At 34.3% G+C, this 13,770-nt stretch overlaps 1 protein-coding gene across 1 annotated transcript in view; it reads right to left on the reverse strand.

Moving 5' to 3' along the window:
• Positions 1-1,681: 1,681 nt before the first annotated feature.
• LOC124636268 overlaps positions 1,682-13,770 on the reverse strand; it is a 47,769-nt gene continuing 35,680 nt past the window's right edge. The window contains exons 2-4 of the mRNA XM_047172285.1: positions 12,547-12,605; positions 11,537-12,258; positions 1,682-3,567 (exon numbers count right to left, since the gene is read on the reverse strand). Coding sequence (XP_047028241.1) covers positions 3,550-3,567; positions 11,537-12,253 — 735 coding nt within the window. The 5' untranslated portion in view covers positions 12,254-12,258; positions 12,547-12,605 and the 3' untranslated portion in view covers positions 1,682-3,549. The remainder of the gene's footprint in view (positions 3,568-11,536; positions 12,259-12,546; positions 12,606-13,770) is intronic.

Below are 13,770 nucleotides of genomic sequence, written 5' to 3' on the forward strand. Positions count from 1 at the left end.
ATGTATGCTGAAAGTTTACTTGCTTTTGTCAGAGGTGCCGAATGCTATGAAATTTTCATGGCTTCTTAATTCCAACGGTTCCAAATCAACTAATTTAATCCCTAATATCTGCCTTTTTCTCTCTTTTTCTTTAACATTACTTTTCTCTTGTATTTTATGCTATGAAAGCTGAAAATATAACTTTATCTAGTTGAACATTAAATTACCCACAAGTTTTATAGTTATTATAACCACTACAAACATGTTAAGCTGCATTTAATCCACCCATTATCTAGAGTACCACCATCCTCACACATATAAATCTTTATACTATGTAACAATAACTCAATAAGATAATTTATAAACCATCACGCACGTCACGGCTCATGTAATTACATCCCATGATGTAAGCGCAGATGCAAATGCAACTATTGTTGATAAGACTAAGCGTTTTTATGACATTATCTTTATTAGAGCAGTTTTATATAAAAGTTATTTTTTTTTTCTTTTTTTTAAGGAAGAGCTCCTAGGGTTATAGTAATTCAAGGGGAAAAGGTGACTCTGTATTTTATATTGCCCATAATGCATGAAGTACCTTGAACTGACTGACACTGAACCCAATGGCTAAGATCAAATTCTTGCCCATTTAGAATGATCCTTGGTCACACTGTAAACGAGAAAGTAGTTATGACTGTGGTAAATCGACCAAACCTATATGCCTAGGAAAATGGCAAAGGGTAGTACTGCAAAATCCCCAAGTACATTCAGTATTTTACAGTAAGTACAACATCCTTTTTTATGAGAAATCATCAAACAACCCATCCTGCTATGGGTTAGCAGCGTGAGGGAATGTCAGACTCTAACTGACTAAAACCCATCATGTTTATTCCTAAGCCCTTCATGTGCCAGGGTCATGGTAGCTCTTTCGAACAATACCGCAGCAAAATAGAACATCCTTTGCTTTTAATACCTGATTGAAATATAACTGAAATTAAATATCATTTTATTTATCTGACGCCCTAACCACAAAAGAACGTTCATTTTAGGTATTTTAAAAATCATTTCAATTGCATTCTAAATTCGAATTGAACAGCGATTGTTTCTAACCTAACCAGCAACAATACCTACGTTCCTTTTACGACCTTTACATGGAAAAAAGAAACATAACGCGGAAAGGAGACGGATATAATTATTTCGAATGCTTTTGAAATTCCCCTATAAGTAAAGCTGGTGTTAGAGGGAGACAGCTAACATTCCCACGTGCCGCAGTCGAGGTCAGTTCGCGCGTCATCCACGCATGCGCTATTATGTCATTGTGTGGAAAGGGCTTTCGAACAAAGGAAATTAGTTTTGATCTGCAGTAATCGATTTTGAACGTTAAGTCGATGGATAAAGATAGGATTTTGTATTTAATTGATTAAGCGGTGACCTAATTCGTGAGCTGCGTCGTAGATTTATGGATATTTGTATATCAAAGAGGCATTTTGCACTGTTTACATAAGTTGTGGAACATAATTACTTTTCGTTGTACTTTTTAATGAAATAGACTTCAAATTGTGGCTATTAGTAATGGTCTTCTTAAATTAATCGTTGATCGTATTCCACTGTAAACTGAAAGTTACGTCGAGGGGCCTCTATTATTTAATAATCATTACAACCGTCAGAATTATTATTTTCTAGGTACTAAAATGACTTAAACGAATTAAACAATGCATAAATTTTATTTAGCATTCACATGTGGATATAATAACTTAAACAATAATTTATTTATTAAAAACAGATTCAACTGAAAAAGTAACGATAACTGCAACTTATAACTTAAATTATTGTAGCAATTTTTATTACGGAATGTTTTACAGTATAGTTATAAATCAAAAACATCTAAATATTCAAATAATCTCATTAGGCAAGATATTTTGGTATAAATAATATCACTTAAGAAAAAACATTAACTTTTTAGAAAACAATAATAAATCTACGTAAGTGATATGTTTCTATTCTTTGTTATTCTTGATTGTTATAAAATAATAATTAATTTTAAAAAAGTTAAAAGACAAGTCTACTCTACAGCGTAATACTTTTATGGTAAAACAATAAAAATAAATTAAAACTCACTATAGTAATTACTGTTAAACATTATGAGAATCAAAACCTAATTACATATTGCTTTTCTAATAATAATTTCATAAGTGTCGTTTCGTTTCACGTAAATATCATAGGAAGGTAAGTTGATACGTAGTTCTATACAAGGAAAGAGGAAAACCTTTTTCATCAGGGTTCGCAATATTTGTGTATAAATAATAGACTTATTTTTATTTAAAATACTAGAGCAATACGTGATTTTTTTTCGATTTAATTTTTATAGCAATTCAAACGAAATATGGCGATTCAATTATGAAAAAAAGCCTCTTTCACATTTTACTAATTCAGTATAATTTTTTATTCATAAATATTTTTCCGCTTTATTCTTAGTAATTAATTAATAGTTCACTCCATAGTCTCTTGATTTCAAACGAGAATGGTACATGTAAGCTTTTTAACCGACTTCCCAAAAAGAAGGAGGTTTTCAATTCGTCGGAATCTTTTATTTCTTAATATAAAGCCATATTAATTGATTTAAATAACAATCGTAACAAGAAAATATAGGAAAAACAAATATTTGGTCTTACAATGCAGGTATTTAACAAGCCTTCATATTATTTCATAGCCCATGGGTATAATACTAATAATGGAGCATTTTCAGCAATTATATTTTTTTAGAAATTGAAGGAACTTTACAGAACAAAATAGATACAGACTCACAATAATATTATTTAAATTACAGGCCTAATTTGAGTTGATAATTATAATTCTGAATCTATAAAATCTTATGTAGAAATATCTCGATTTATTTATATTAGTAACATTCGATATGCCGTTTATCTAAATCGATACGAAAGCATTTCCTTTTTGAGAATATTTAAAAGTAGAAACTCAACAAAAGATAACATTTCAACAATAAATTAGTAATAAACAAGTCTAAATTTAATTTTAACGAAACGAGTATCTAGTTTCTCTATTTGCTTATCTCTTGAAACTGGCAATTTATTATAACGAAAATATTCTACGACGCGACGCACTTACGCATCATCACACAAAAAAGTTTATAATACCTATCCGAGTCTTTGAGAGTCCCATTTTCAAAAAGTGACAATGTCACTGCCAAACATTCCCGCGCAATCTACAGGACATACAACCAAGAAGTTTGTAGATAGAACTGGAATGCTTGATCACCTATCATGATTTCTCGAAGATAGATCACACGAATTTGGTGTCTCTTCATTTGTTTTTCCTCTGCCAGATGGTAAGTATACACATATGAAAGAGTTAGTGATCGAAGCGTCCAGCAGTACCTACAAGCTTCTTGTCCACAACCATATCTTACAAACGTCAAATAGAAGAAGTCACTGATAGTATTCTAAGAAAGTCTATACATTAGAAACTTTGAATGTAGCTAAAGATTCAAGTTAGATCCAGGTGCAGTTGGTCCAAAGCCGCCGGCGCTCGCAGGTCGCTCAAGAGTCCTGGCCCTCAATCAGCGTTTATCATCTGGAACAAGGAATTTTACTTTTTAATTTATTTCGAAAATATAAGCAAGGGTATCTAAAGAGTCCTGAGCGACCTGTTTTAAAAGGACACACATAAATCAAGTTTGGTTAAAATGTTATGGGTTAGCATGCTTTTTCTATAATACATAGTTTTGAGTTTGAGTTTTCGGTAAGTTTCAGTCCAATGCCAGCATTTTCATCAAACTTGATTTTCGCTCTTGGGTTTAAATCGATGGATTTGTTCAACATCCAAAAGGCCTTTGAACTTTGAAGTTATAGAATTTTGGAAATGCACTGTTCAAATTGCTGAAAACAGTTCAAATAAAATTCAAAATTGTTTACAAAGTTACACGTACATTGAGTCATCTCTTTCTTATATCAATTGTTTGTACTCCGTATCTCGAATTACGAGTATGTAAATTCTTTTGTTTCGCCAATACGGTCTTATTTACATGCGTGCAAAAGTCATAGAAACTTTTTCGAATAAAAACTTCTCGAAAGTACAAAAGCTGCGTAAAAAATAAAAATAAAACGCACATACTACCCGGAGTAATTATGTAAATGATAACATATTGATTATTCGTACGAATGACATTTAAAATCTGGTTTCAAAAGTAATTTCTTGAAGAGTATCTTGGGAGCGAGTGGAAAAGTGGCTTCCCTTGAACTTTGCAATTTCTACCATGGTGGAAAGACAAAGGACCGATGAACGAGGAATGAGGAAGTCGGTACTTTGGAATAATATAAGTAATTGGTTTTTGACAGGTCCTCTCAGCTTAATTTATTGCCGGATAAGCAGCCTTATCTTTACATACCTTGGCTTATTATGTTCAATAAAAAATATTGTTAAGTACCGCTCTATTGAAGTAGCCGGTGATGTTTTAAGGAAATGTTTTGCTAGACATAATAAACATAGTGTAGGTATGTTATTTATTTTTGTGTTTTGTACGGGTCTCTGAATTATATTCTAGGAAAACGTTTACTTAGTTATTTGGATTTTGGTATATTTTTTCTTTACTTGAACATTACATCTACTTCATATTTATTAACAACAAAAAAAAAAAAACAAATTGAAAACCTTCGCCTTCTTGGGAAGGCGGTTGAAAGTGTCAATAATCAAAAACTCAAAATATGAAAGCTGATACTAGCTTACAAGATAGCAAAAAAAAACAAAATATCAGAAGCGACTTTGGACGTTAGCCATTATTTAATATATTTCACCATATTATGCATTATGGTATTCACAGTTGCAGTAAGAATCTGTTCAGACTCAGAGGAACTTCACACGCATGCAATGCGCGGGCGCTGCACCACACACACACGCAAAATTTTAACTGCTTATATAGACACACGACTGTATGGATATAAGCGATTTGACACTTACTCCAGCCTGCCAGGGCTGGCCCAAAAACAAAAGAAGTATTTGAATATGGAAGGTATGGAATCCACAGGAATGCGGAAGAATGAGTCAAATGTAATGTAGGTAAAATAGAATAGGGATTTATGTCTCTAAACGGGATGTCATAACGGAAGCGTTATAGGTACCTACTTTAATACGTTTGATGGCTGAGTCATTTCAACAGCACCAACTATTACTTATGTATATAAATTATGCATTATACCCCGATTAATATGGAACGCACGTGCATCTCAACTTACAAATATAAATAAATTTTACATATCGCAATGTTAATTAAAATGCGCAAAATCTTCCATGTATGTACTCATCATACTTTATGACGTCCATTATTACCATAAAGTATTGCACAAGTGCAGTTAAGTACACAAATAACGCATTTTATAACTGTTTCACACGAGCGCAGTTGTGGTTGAAGACAGCCCTGGTACAACGCGTTACTCACACATACGAACCGCAACCGGTCGATTGACGTCAATGATGGGTGGGGTATAAAAAAAATTAAAACTATCAGTTTACTACGGACGGAAAACGAGACAATCATAACAAGCCATTGTTCTAATATACCCACGTATCGACAATCAGCTCGACTATTTATTTGCAAGTCGGCTAAACGTTGCGGGTTTTTTGTGAACCATAATGGGCTTTAACCGATCCTATTGTTTGATCTGGCTTATAAATATACCTACTGTTTGCATCATCTTATATGGCGTCATGCAAGTGAGAACGTTAATGTGATTTTTATAACCTTTAGCAATGTATAGTGTATCGACGTCATTGATACCGATATTGTTATATTATTTTAATGGTTCGTATCGTCGTTAAACGTTGTTTTATATCTAAATATAAATCGCATGGTAGGGCGACCAATTAATTTTATGCCGTTTTGTGCATAATACACAAATAAACGTTGGAATTTTTCATAAAAAATATTCAGATGTAGCATATACATTTGGTGGGAAATCGTCAAATGACTCCTTCCGCTGTGGGTGCAGCGTGAGGGAGTGTCAGACTCTTACTGACATAACCAACCATGTTCCCTCTTTGTAGAAGTCCAGCCCTTTGTGTACCAGAGTCGTAACTTTTAAACATTTACTTATGCATGCTGATCTCGGACTGAAACGATTTGAATTCGCACCGAATAATAATAAGCCTAGAATTTATTATCGTCCGGTAACCGTATTTATTTTATTTCTATGCCATTTTCTTTATCTGGTCCACAGTAATTATCATATATCCGCTTATCGCAGATCAGCTTACATAAAATGCATTTCTGATTTTTATCATTCTTTCTCCAATCAATTAACCATAAATATTCATGTCCAAAACATTTCTATTGACATTTCGTAATAAAAACAAATAAATTGCATAAATTCTTTTCTTATCTTTGTAATTTCGAGAGCTTTTAATAAAAGCGAAAGTTGGGAAACAAAAGGAACTTTAATTAAGTGGAGATATTTATGGAAATTAAAAAATAATATCTATGCAAAATGATAGAGAAAAATTAACAAACAAAATGAAGTCTGAAACTCCAATCCCATTGTACCCAATCAAGACACATCTTATAAAATACAAAAATCTAAGTGGTAATCTCAATTTCCTTCTTCAAATACAGGTTAAGCCATAACAGAACAAACAATTTAAATACCAAACAAAAACACAAGACTCACGATTCAAAATTACTGACGTCGATACTAATGAGACTGTCAATATAAAAACTATAACAAGAACTGTAGCGCCATCGAAAACTAATTAACGGTGATCAATACAGCTAGGCTAATTGAATAAGATATCATAAAAATATGAGATGGAACGACAAAAATTATAAAGCTGAAGAGTATCTTAAAAGGAGCTAATCTCAGAAACTAATGGACGATTTTGAAAAAATACTTCAGTGTTTAGATAGTCCATTTATTGAGGAGGGTTATAGACTACTTTTCACCCAGGTGTGGGGGTTATTTCTGACGGGATGCAGGTGGAAAACCGCTAGCAGAAACGAATAAATCGACATATAAGACGAAACAGTTACCTCAGTTGAAGTACTGTTGTAGATAGCCATTGTAAATCCCGACTGGCTTTTGTTTTAATATTGGTGACTCGAAAATAGAAGGCAGATAGATTATATCAAGATGTAACATTCCTATTAATCGTAAGCTGACAGACCCTGATGCCTTTTCTGAGAAGAGATCCGAACATAAAATCCGTCGGCAATATCTGTCTATAGACTTAGGTACTCTGCTCTATATAGGTACGTTGGAACATACTCATATTAAAATAGTACCTAGTACATACTTTCAATGTGTGGATTTGCAAATATTGAGTTTGATTTTGGCTCAACATAAGTTCCATTACCAATCGTAAAAGTAAAAACAAACTAGATGAATAACGCTCAAACCTCAATCGCAATCTGAACAGAAATAGGCATAACTGTTTTAGTTCTAATATTGATTTTAACAGACAGTTCTGACAAATAAGAAGATCACTAAACCATGCCATCAAAACTATTTAAAACAGGTCAAAGCTTTACAAACAAAATAAAGCAAACAATAGTAAGACAGACCAAAGAACCTTGTGACAAGCCATCTCACGGACGCTATTGACGTCACAAAACGGGTGTTCAAATAGTTTCGGCAGTTTAGGGTCAAACAGCCAGAATGTTTGAAGACACGTCCAAAATTAGCCACTGAAAGGTCATCCGTGTTTGATGTACGAGGGAGTAATGGGGGGTTTACACGGGTGACTAAAGCCGCACAATTTTGGCCGCGCGGCCAAGTCGGATGCTACCCAACTTCGGGGCTTGCGGCTTAGTCACTTGCGAATTGCCATTTAGATGGACGATTTACGCCGCACGGCAAAAATCGTGCGGCTTTAGTCACCCGTGTAAACCCTCCATAATGACCTGTTACTAAGAAAAAAGTTTCTTTAAAAAAAAATGTGTCCCTTGAAAGGGGTCCCTTGAAATGTCTTAAATGCTGCTACTTTGAATTCTTGACTATGCTATTTTTTCTTCTTCGAAACCATAACCTATGCCATAACTTTCAAAGCATTTTATTTTATACATATTTAAATATTTAATTAATTTCTTCCCAATTAAGATATAAATGCTGATGTAACGACACTGATACTAAATAGAATTATTTTTTATGCAAGATCAGAGTCTAGATAAGAACAATCTAAATTCTAAATTATTCAGAAAGGATATACCTAGAATGCATAATTTATAGAGGCTCTCCAAAACTGGCATTCCAAAAACTAGAATGCCAAAGTCAGATTTTTTGCACTATCATCAAAATTATAATGAACAATATAATTTTATGACTGTCGACGTAATATTCATATTTTTTAAGTTATGTTGATTATGATAGTTTAATATGAATGATGTGTCTGGCTTAAGATCGTAAAAAAAGCTTAGTAGTTCAGTGGCCGTTAGTAATGCCTTGGAGATTAAAGAAAGGGAAATGTTCAGTCTAGACTATCAATATGATTATGATATTTTATGAGCCTGCATTGAAGCCACCGCGCTTTCTATTAGAAACAGGATGAGTGCACTTCAGTGGAGTTTAGAAAGGTATATCAACACTCATTATGATTCTCAAAACTCACTTCTTTAGATACTGGCTGGAGAGCATCATAAAGACGATAGTTGAATTAGTTCTAACCACCACGCTAAAGCATTTGAAACAAAAATACACAAAACGAAACAATAGAGCAAAGTGAGCAAAATTCGAAAATAAGGTTAGCAACTGACGTCAACATCTCTTAACTAATCTTATGACAAGTGGAAATATACCAAAATTACACATTTTGCACAATTTTCCACGAAAACTAAGATGAGCAGTAATAACTTTAACGATCTGTTAATGTAACAATATAACAATGGGCCGAAAGTGCAACCTTGAGGAACACCCATTAAAATAATAGTTGGTAATTTTATGTAGCAGTTAAAAACCTAAATTAACATACAAATTACCTGTTATTTTATAATGGGACCTTGTTGAGTGTAACTGACTTAGAATCGAGCATTTCAATACAAATAATGATCGAAGCTATTGATAAGATCTTAATGTGAAATCTACTTCAAATTTTGTTATGGAGATTGGTTTTTAATGAATTTATTCAAATATTACTAATATAAGGCTATTATAACTAAAGATATTATAAATCTCTTCTAATCGGTTGTCCCAAATTTCTAACATTAAATGCCTTATAAAAGGGGGAAACCAATTAAACCATCCTAACCCGTGCCTACATTAAATTGGACACTTACTTTAGAAATGCACCCGCATGTACAATACTCCTCAAAAAGATGATAGCTGTGACAAATTGAGAGCTTAAAGTTTTTATTACTCTCTCAAATGAATATAAAACTTTCTTTTCTGAAATGCTTCCTTATTCACTTGATTGTCTTTAAGAACAAATACTGAGAACAGAATAATGGTCTTAACAGGCCTTAATTTCACACTTAATTTTGCAGAGTAATTAAATGCTGCGATGCGGACATTATTAAGATCACGTGATGGTTCTACTTAATTGAGTATTATGCTTTTTACTTCAGTAGTTTAATTTACTTTTATCATTCCACTGTTTAGACCATGGATGGCGTCTTTACCAATATTCGGTTTTTTGATATGTAGTCTTCTATATGCAATTACTTCGATCTGGTTTTCAAATGCTGGACAATACTCTAGCAAAATCATGAGATTTGATATACAGACTTGATGTATTGAAATCGACTGTCTACCTAATGAATGAATGAAAATCTGCAGCCGTTTTCTCAGGTGTCGACTCATGAAAGGCGATGCATATACAAAAGGCGTTCAGATCTCAAACAATGTAAAACAATTGTCGATTACGTACCGCTGTAACTAATATGTTCCCGCTCCAGTTACCATACAAATAACAATGACGGATGTGGACATCCGTTTTACATACAAATAACAGTAACGCACGGATTATAGTCAGATGTAGGGTATAGGGAATGAAAACTAACAATGAAACAGCAGTTTGAAATACTCGTGACGGCATTTTTGCTGGTGGTCATGTGGTTTCAGATGTGAACGATAATCTTGAGGTTGATCGTACAAAACTTACTTATATTTCTTTTTCTATATACCTACATACGTTTTTTTAAATTTCAAATAGGTCTATAAAAACTCTTTCGAAACGTCAAGCTAATTCCACAGAGTGGATCTCATGGAAAAAACGTCATAGACACTCTTATCAAAAAACAGTAATGTTAAGACCTTTACGGACAAAACGGTAGTTTTTATAAAAAAAGTTTGTAATATTTACAGTATATAAGCAGAAACTGGTGAACCTTTTAGTATAAAAAAGTATTTTTGTATAATAGGCCATTGATTATTCTTTTTTTTTTCTAGATAGCTTTTTATCTTGTTAATGTAGGTAAGGTGAGAGCTACAGTCCATAAAATAATGTTAAAAGGATGTAAATGGTAAAAACTTAATTAAATATACAAACCATTAAGATAGTAAACAAGATGCTTAATCGCGGTTTTGATCAACATTAAGTATTCTTTCACTTTATTTATTATTTTGAAAATGTATTTAAACATAGTCTTATTAATTAGACAACAAGATATTAATATTCATGATAATAAATTATTTTTATTTGATGGCAGCTTGATAAAATCTGAATATTCTAGGTTAAGTTAGCTTCCTTTTACATTGTGGTGGTAGTTACTAGAACTTTAGCAGATTTTAAAATGGAAAAATTGATATGTACGTAATGGTTCGGATTTAAAGTCGTAAAACAGGACATTAATGCCTATTTTCACCAACAAATACCTAAATTTAGGAATCCCCTAAGAGCATTTAGGGAACACTTAATACGAATTTCGTTTTCATTATCATTATGCATCATCATATATCATATCATCATTTCATTATTCTAAGTGACACTTAGTTAGGGAAACGGTAAGGAATCGTTGGTGAAAACGGGCATGAGTATTACAACAAAGGAGAAATGGTTGGCAAAATTGGTCTTAGGCATTCCGCGGAAAACGCATGTTATCCTCAAAAAATACCAATATTTAACTTTCGATGCACTGAACGAGTTAAAAAGCAAATCAAAATAAACCATTGACGTCACTAACAGCTTAGTTAAATAAGGAAAACACCTTTTTTTGTACATTAAAGGGTCAGTGATTGAAAAAATACTGCCGAACAATATTAATACGTAAATATTAATCATTATCTTTAAGTTCATCCAATGCATTCAAAGAGGGTCTTCAATCTGAATAACAATAAATTTAAATTACTGCATTTGTATGTATAGGTACGCCTACTACTACGTTAATTGAATTCGTTGAATGCATTCTATATGATGAAAACGAAATCATCTACATAATCGTCTTATGCGATGCCAATTCATTTAAAACATTTATTTCCGGTAGATTAAAGGCTATTAAATGTAGCAAATAATTAATTGCGAACGCAATTCCGTAACTTTCTACTGAATTTTGAATGAGCCTTTTTTTCAAAACCAACCTTTTTAAAATCACTGAAAAAAGACAAAGAAAGATAATAAAACTCACCTTTTTGGGCAGGGTTGGTGACTCGAACTCATCATCTTCGCGGCTGGACAGCGTGGAGCAGGACGAGCACGCGGAGTCGGCAGACAGGGACCTCGACCTCAGCCAGTTGACCTCCTCCTCCGTGGCTCCCACTGCCACCACCCCGTCCGAGTAGTCGCTCACCACCACGCTCGGGGTCCTCACGCATCGCCCTCTGATCTCACAACCCTCGCTACTTCTTCGCCCCAACTCCACATCATGAGCCTCTATCAACGTCCTCTCTCGCCTCGGTGACATCGTGTCCGGCGGAGGCGTAATATCCCTAGGATGTGAGTGCCTCCGCAGACGCGTCTCTAATTCGACAGCGGAGTCGTCACTGAGGTCGCGACTGCGGCGCCGGACTGCCGCTCGGTCGTCGTCGTCCGAGGACGAGATGTCTTCGAGTGGAGAGGAGGCCCGCGGCGGGCGGAGGTACTGCATCGGGCCGGGCTCGAAGCGGCGCAGGAGCTCGGAGACGCGAGGCTGCGCCTGTCGAGGGACGCGGCCGGTCGGCGGCGCGCGCGCGCCCTCACTGCCGCTGGTCCTGCGCGGCGCGTGCGCGTGCGACTCGCGCTTGTGCTCGGGCGCGACTCCTGCGCTCAGCTTCAAGTAGAACAGGCTGTGGTTCAGTGCTTTTTCCCGCAGCACGCGGCGGAAGTCTTCGGTCGCCGCCGGTTGCCGGTTGTCGACACGCGGCATTTTTACTGGAAACCAAAAAAAAAATTAACCTAATTGGATTTTTTTATAAGTACTTTTTCCCTACCAATGATTAGCATTTACGTAAATTCAAATTCATTCCAAATGAATAGATTAGAATAATTTACGTGCCAGCATGTACCTACTCCTAATTTATTACATGTCACTGTAAACATTATCGGCCTTGTGACCTTAAAAAAACGAAGGAAAAATAACCACACAACTAATGTTGTGTGTGGATATGGCAACTGGCAACGTGTAGTAATTGGTTCATATTAATTAAAAATATCACTGACCTTGTTCTAATTTAACTGTACTCGAAAACCGTTTCAACAATTGAACATTTCAGCCTTATCTGGAACAAACAAACATCAGTTAGGATTTTACGTTTAAACAAAACAGGATACTGATAATTATTTCGTAAAATATGTGATATATATATAAGTGTGATTTAAAATCAGTTTTTATCATCGTGCTCTGATACACGCAGCAAGTTAATTAGTAGCGGATTCCTTTTTTCGATATAAAAATACAAAATAATAATTATGATTAATAACAATAGCGCACTGATTAGATATTTTATGATACACATGATCGGTTCGCAAACACAGACAGATGTGCTCTATAAAACTTGCATCAAAACATAACTGTAAAATGAATTATTCGCAGTTGTCATAAACAGCATTATGCTATAGACAACAATAGCTTTATTTACGTAAAATGCCTATTGATCTGAAAACTCAAATTCCGATTACTATCGAATGGAATTTAGAAAACTCGTACCTACAATTCTAAATCGTTTACTTTAACTTTCCACCAGATCCTTTTGAAAAAAAAATGGGTACATAAGGACTTAAATAACATGGTTTAGTGCAAAAGATTTGCAATATTTGATTGATCATCAGATTGTATAATAATTATGACTCTGTAGTGAAGGCAATTAGTAGTTTTATTTGTAAATAAAGCCTCAACAACAATAGTGCTATAAAAATATACATAATCTGCGTAAACATTTTCTTTTAATAACGTAACACCTTTTATAACTTTAATCTGTTTGAAGCTAAGCTCTGAGTAAATATGGAGTTTCTACATTTGCTAGGATTTTCCTTTGTAAATGAAAATGTGCATAGTAACTCGTTATTAAAGAGCTATCGCCTGAAAATACTCCCGAAATACGATATAACTCCTTCCTTAGTTCAAAGCACCAGCAGCACCGCGCACTTAGTTCAAAAAACGGATTCCTAAAACTTTCTGAAAAATAGATACCTACATGTTTTCCTGCTCCTTCACTAGAAATACACGTAGACAGATTGCTCCAGAGAAAATCGGGTGGTTGCAAGCCATAATTGAATGCAATTTAAATCGTTTCTTGACCCCTTTCAGTACTTTTAGAATGTAAGAACTTACAGTTCTTCCTAGATAGTTGGTACACTAGAATTTACTTCACAATATAAACTTTCCATTACCGTATGAATTTAATTTCCTTAATTCCTATTGCGCCTAGATTTTCTACTTAATTG

The sequence above is a fragment of the Helicoverpa zea genome, chromosome 14 (assembly GCF_022581195.2).
Source record: "Helicoverpa zea isolate HzStark_Cry1AcR chromosome 14, ilHelZeax1.1, whole genome shotgun sequence".
Classification (NCBI taxonomy): domain Eukaryota; kingdom Metazoa; phylum Arthropoda; class Insecta; order Lepidoptera; family Noctuidae; genus Helicoverpa; species Helicoverpa zea.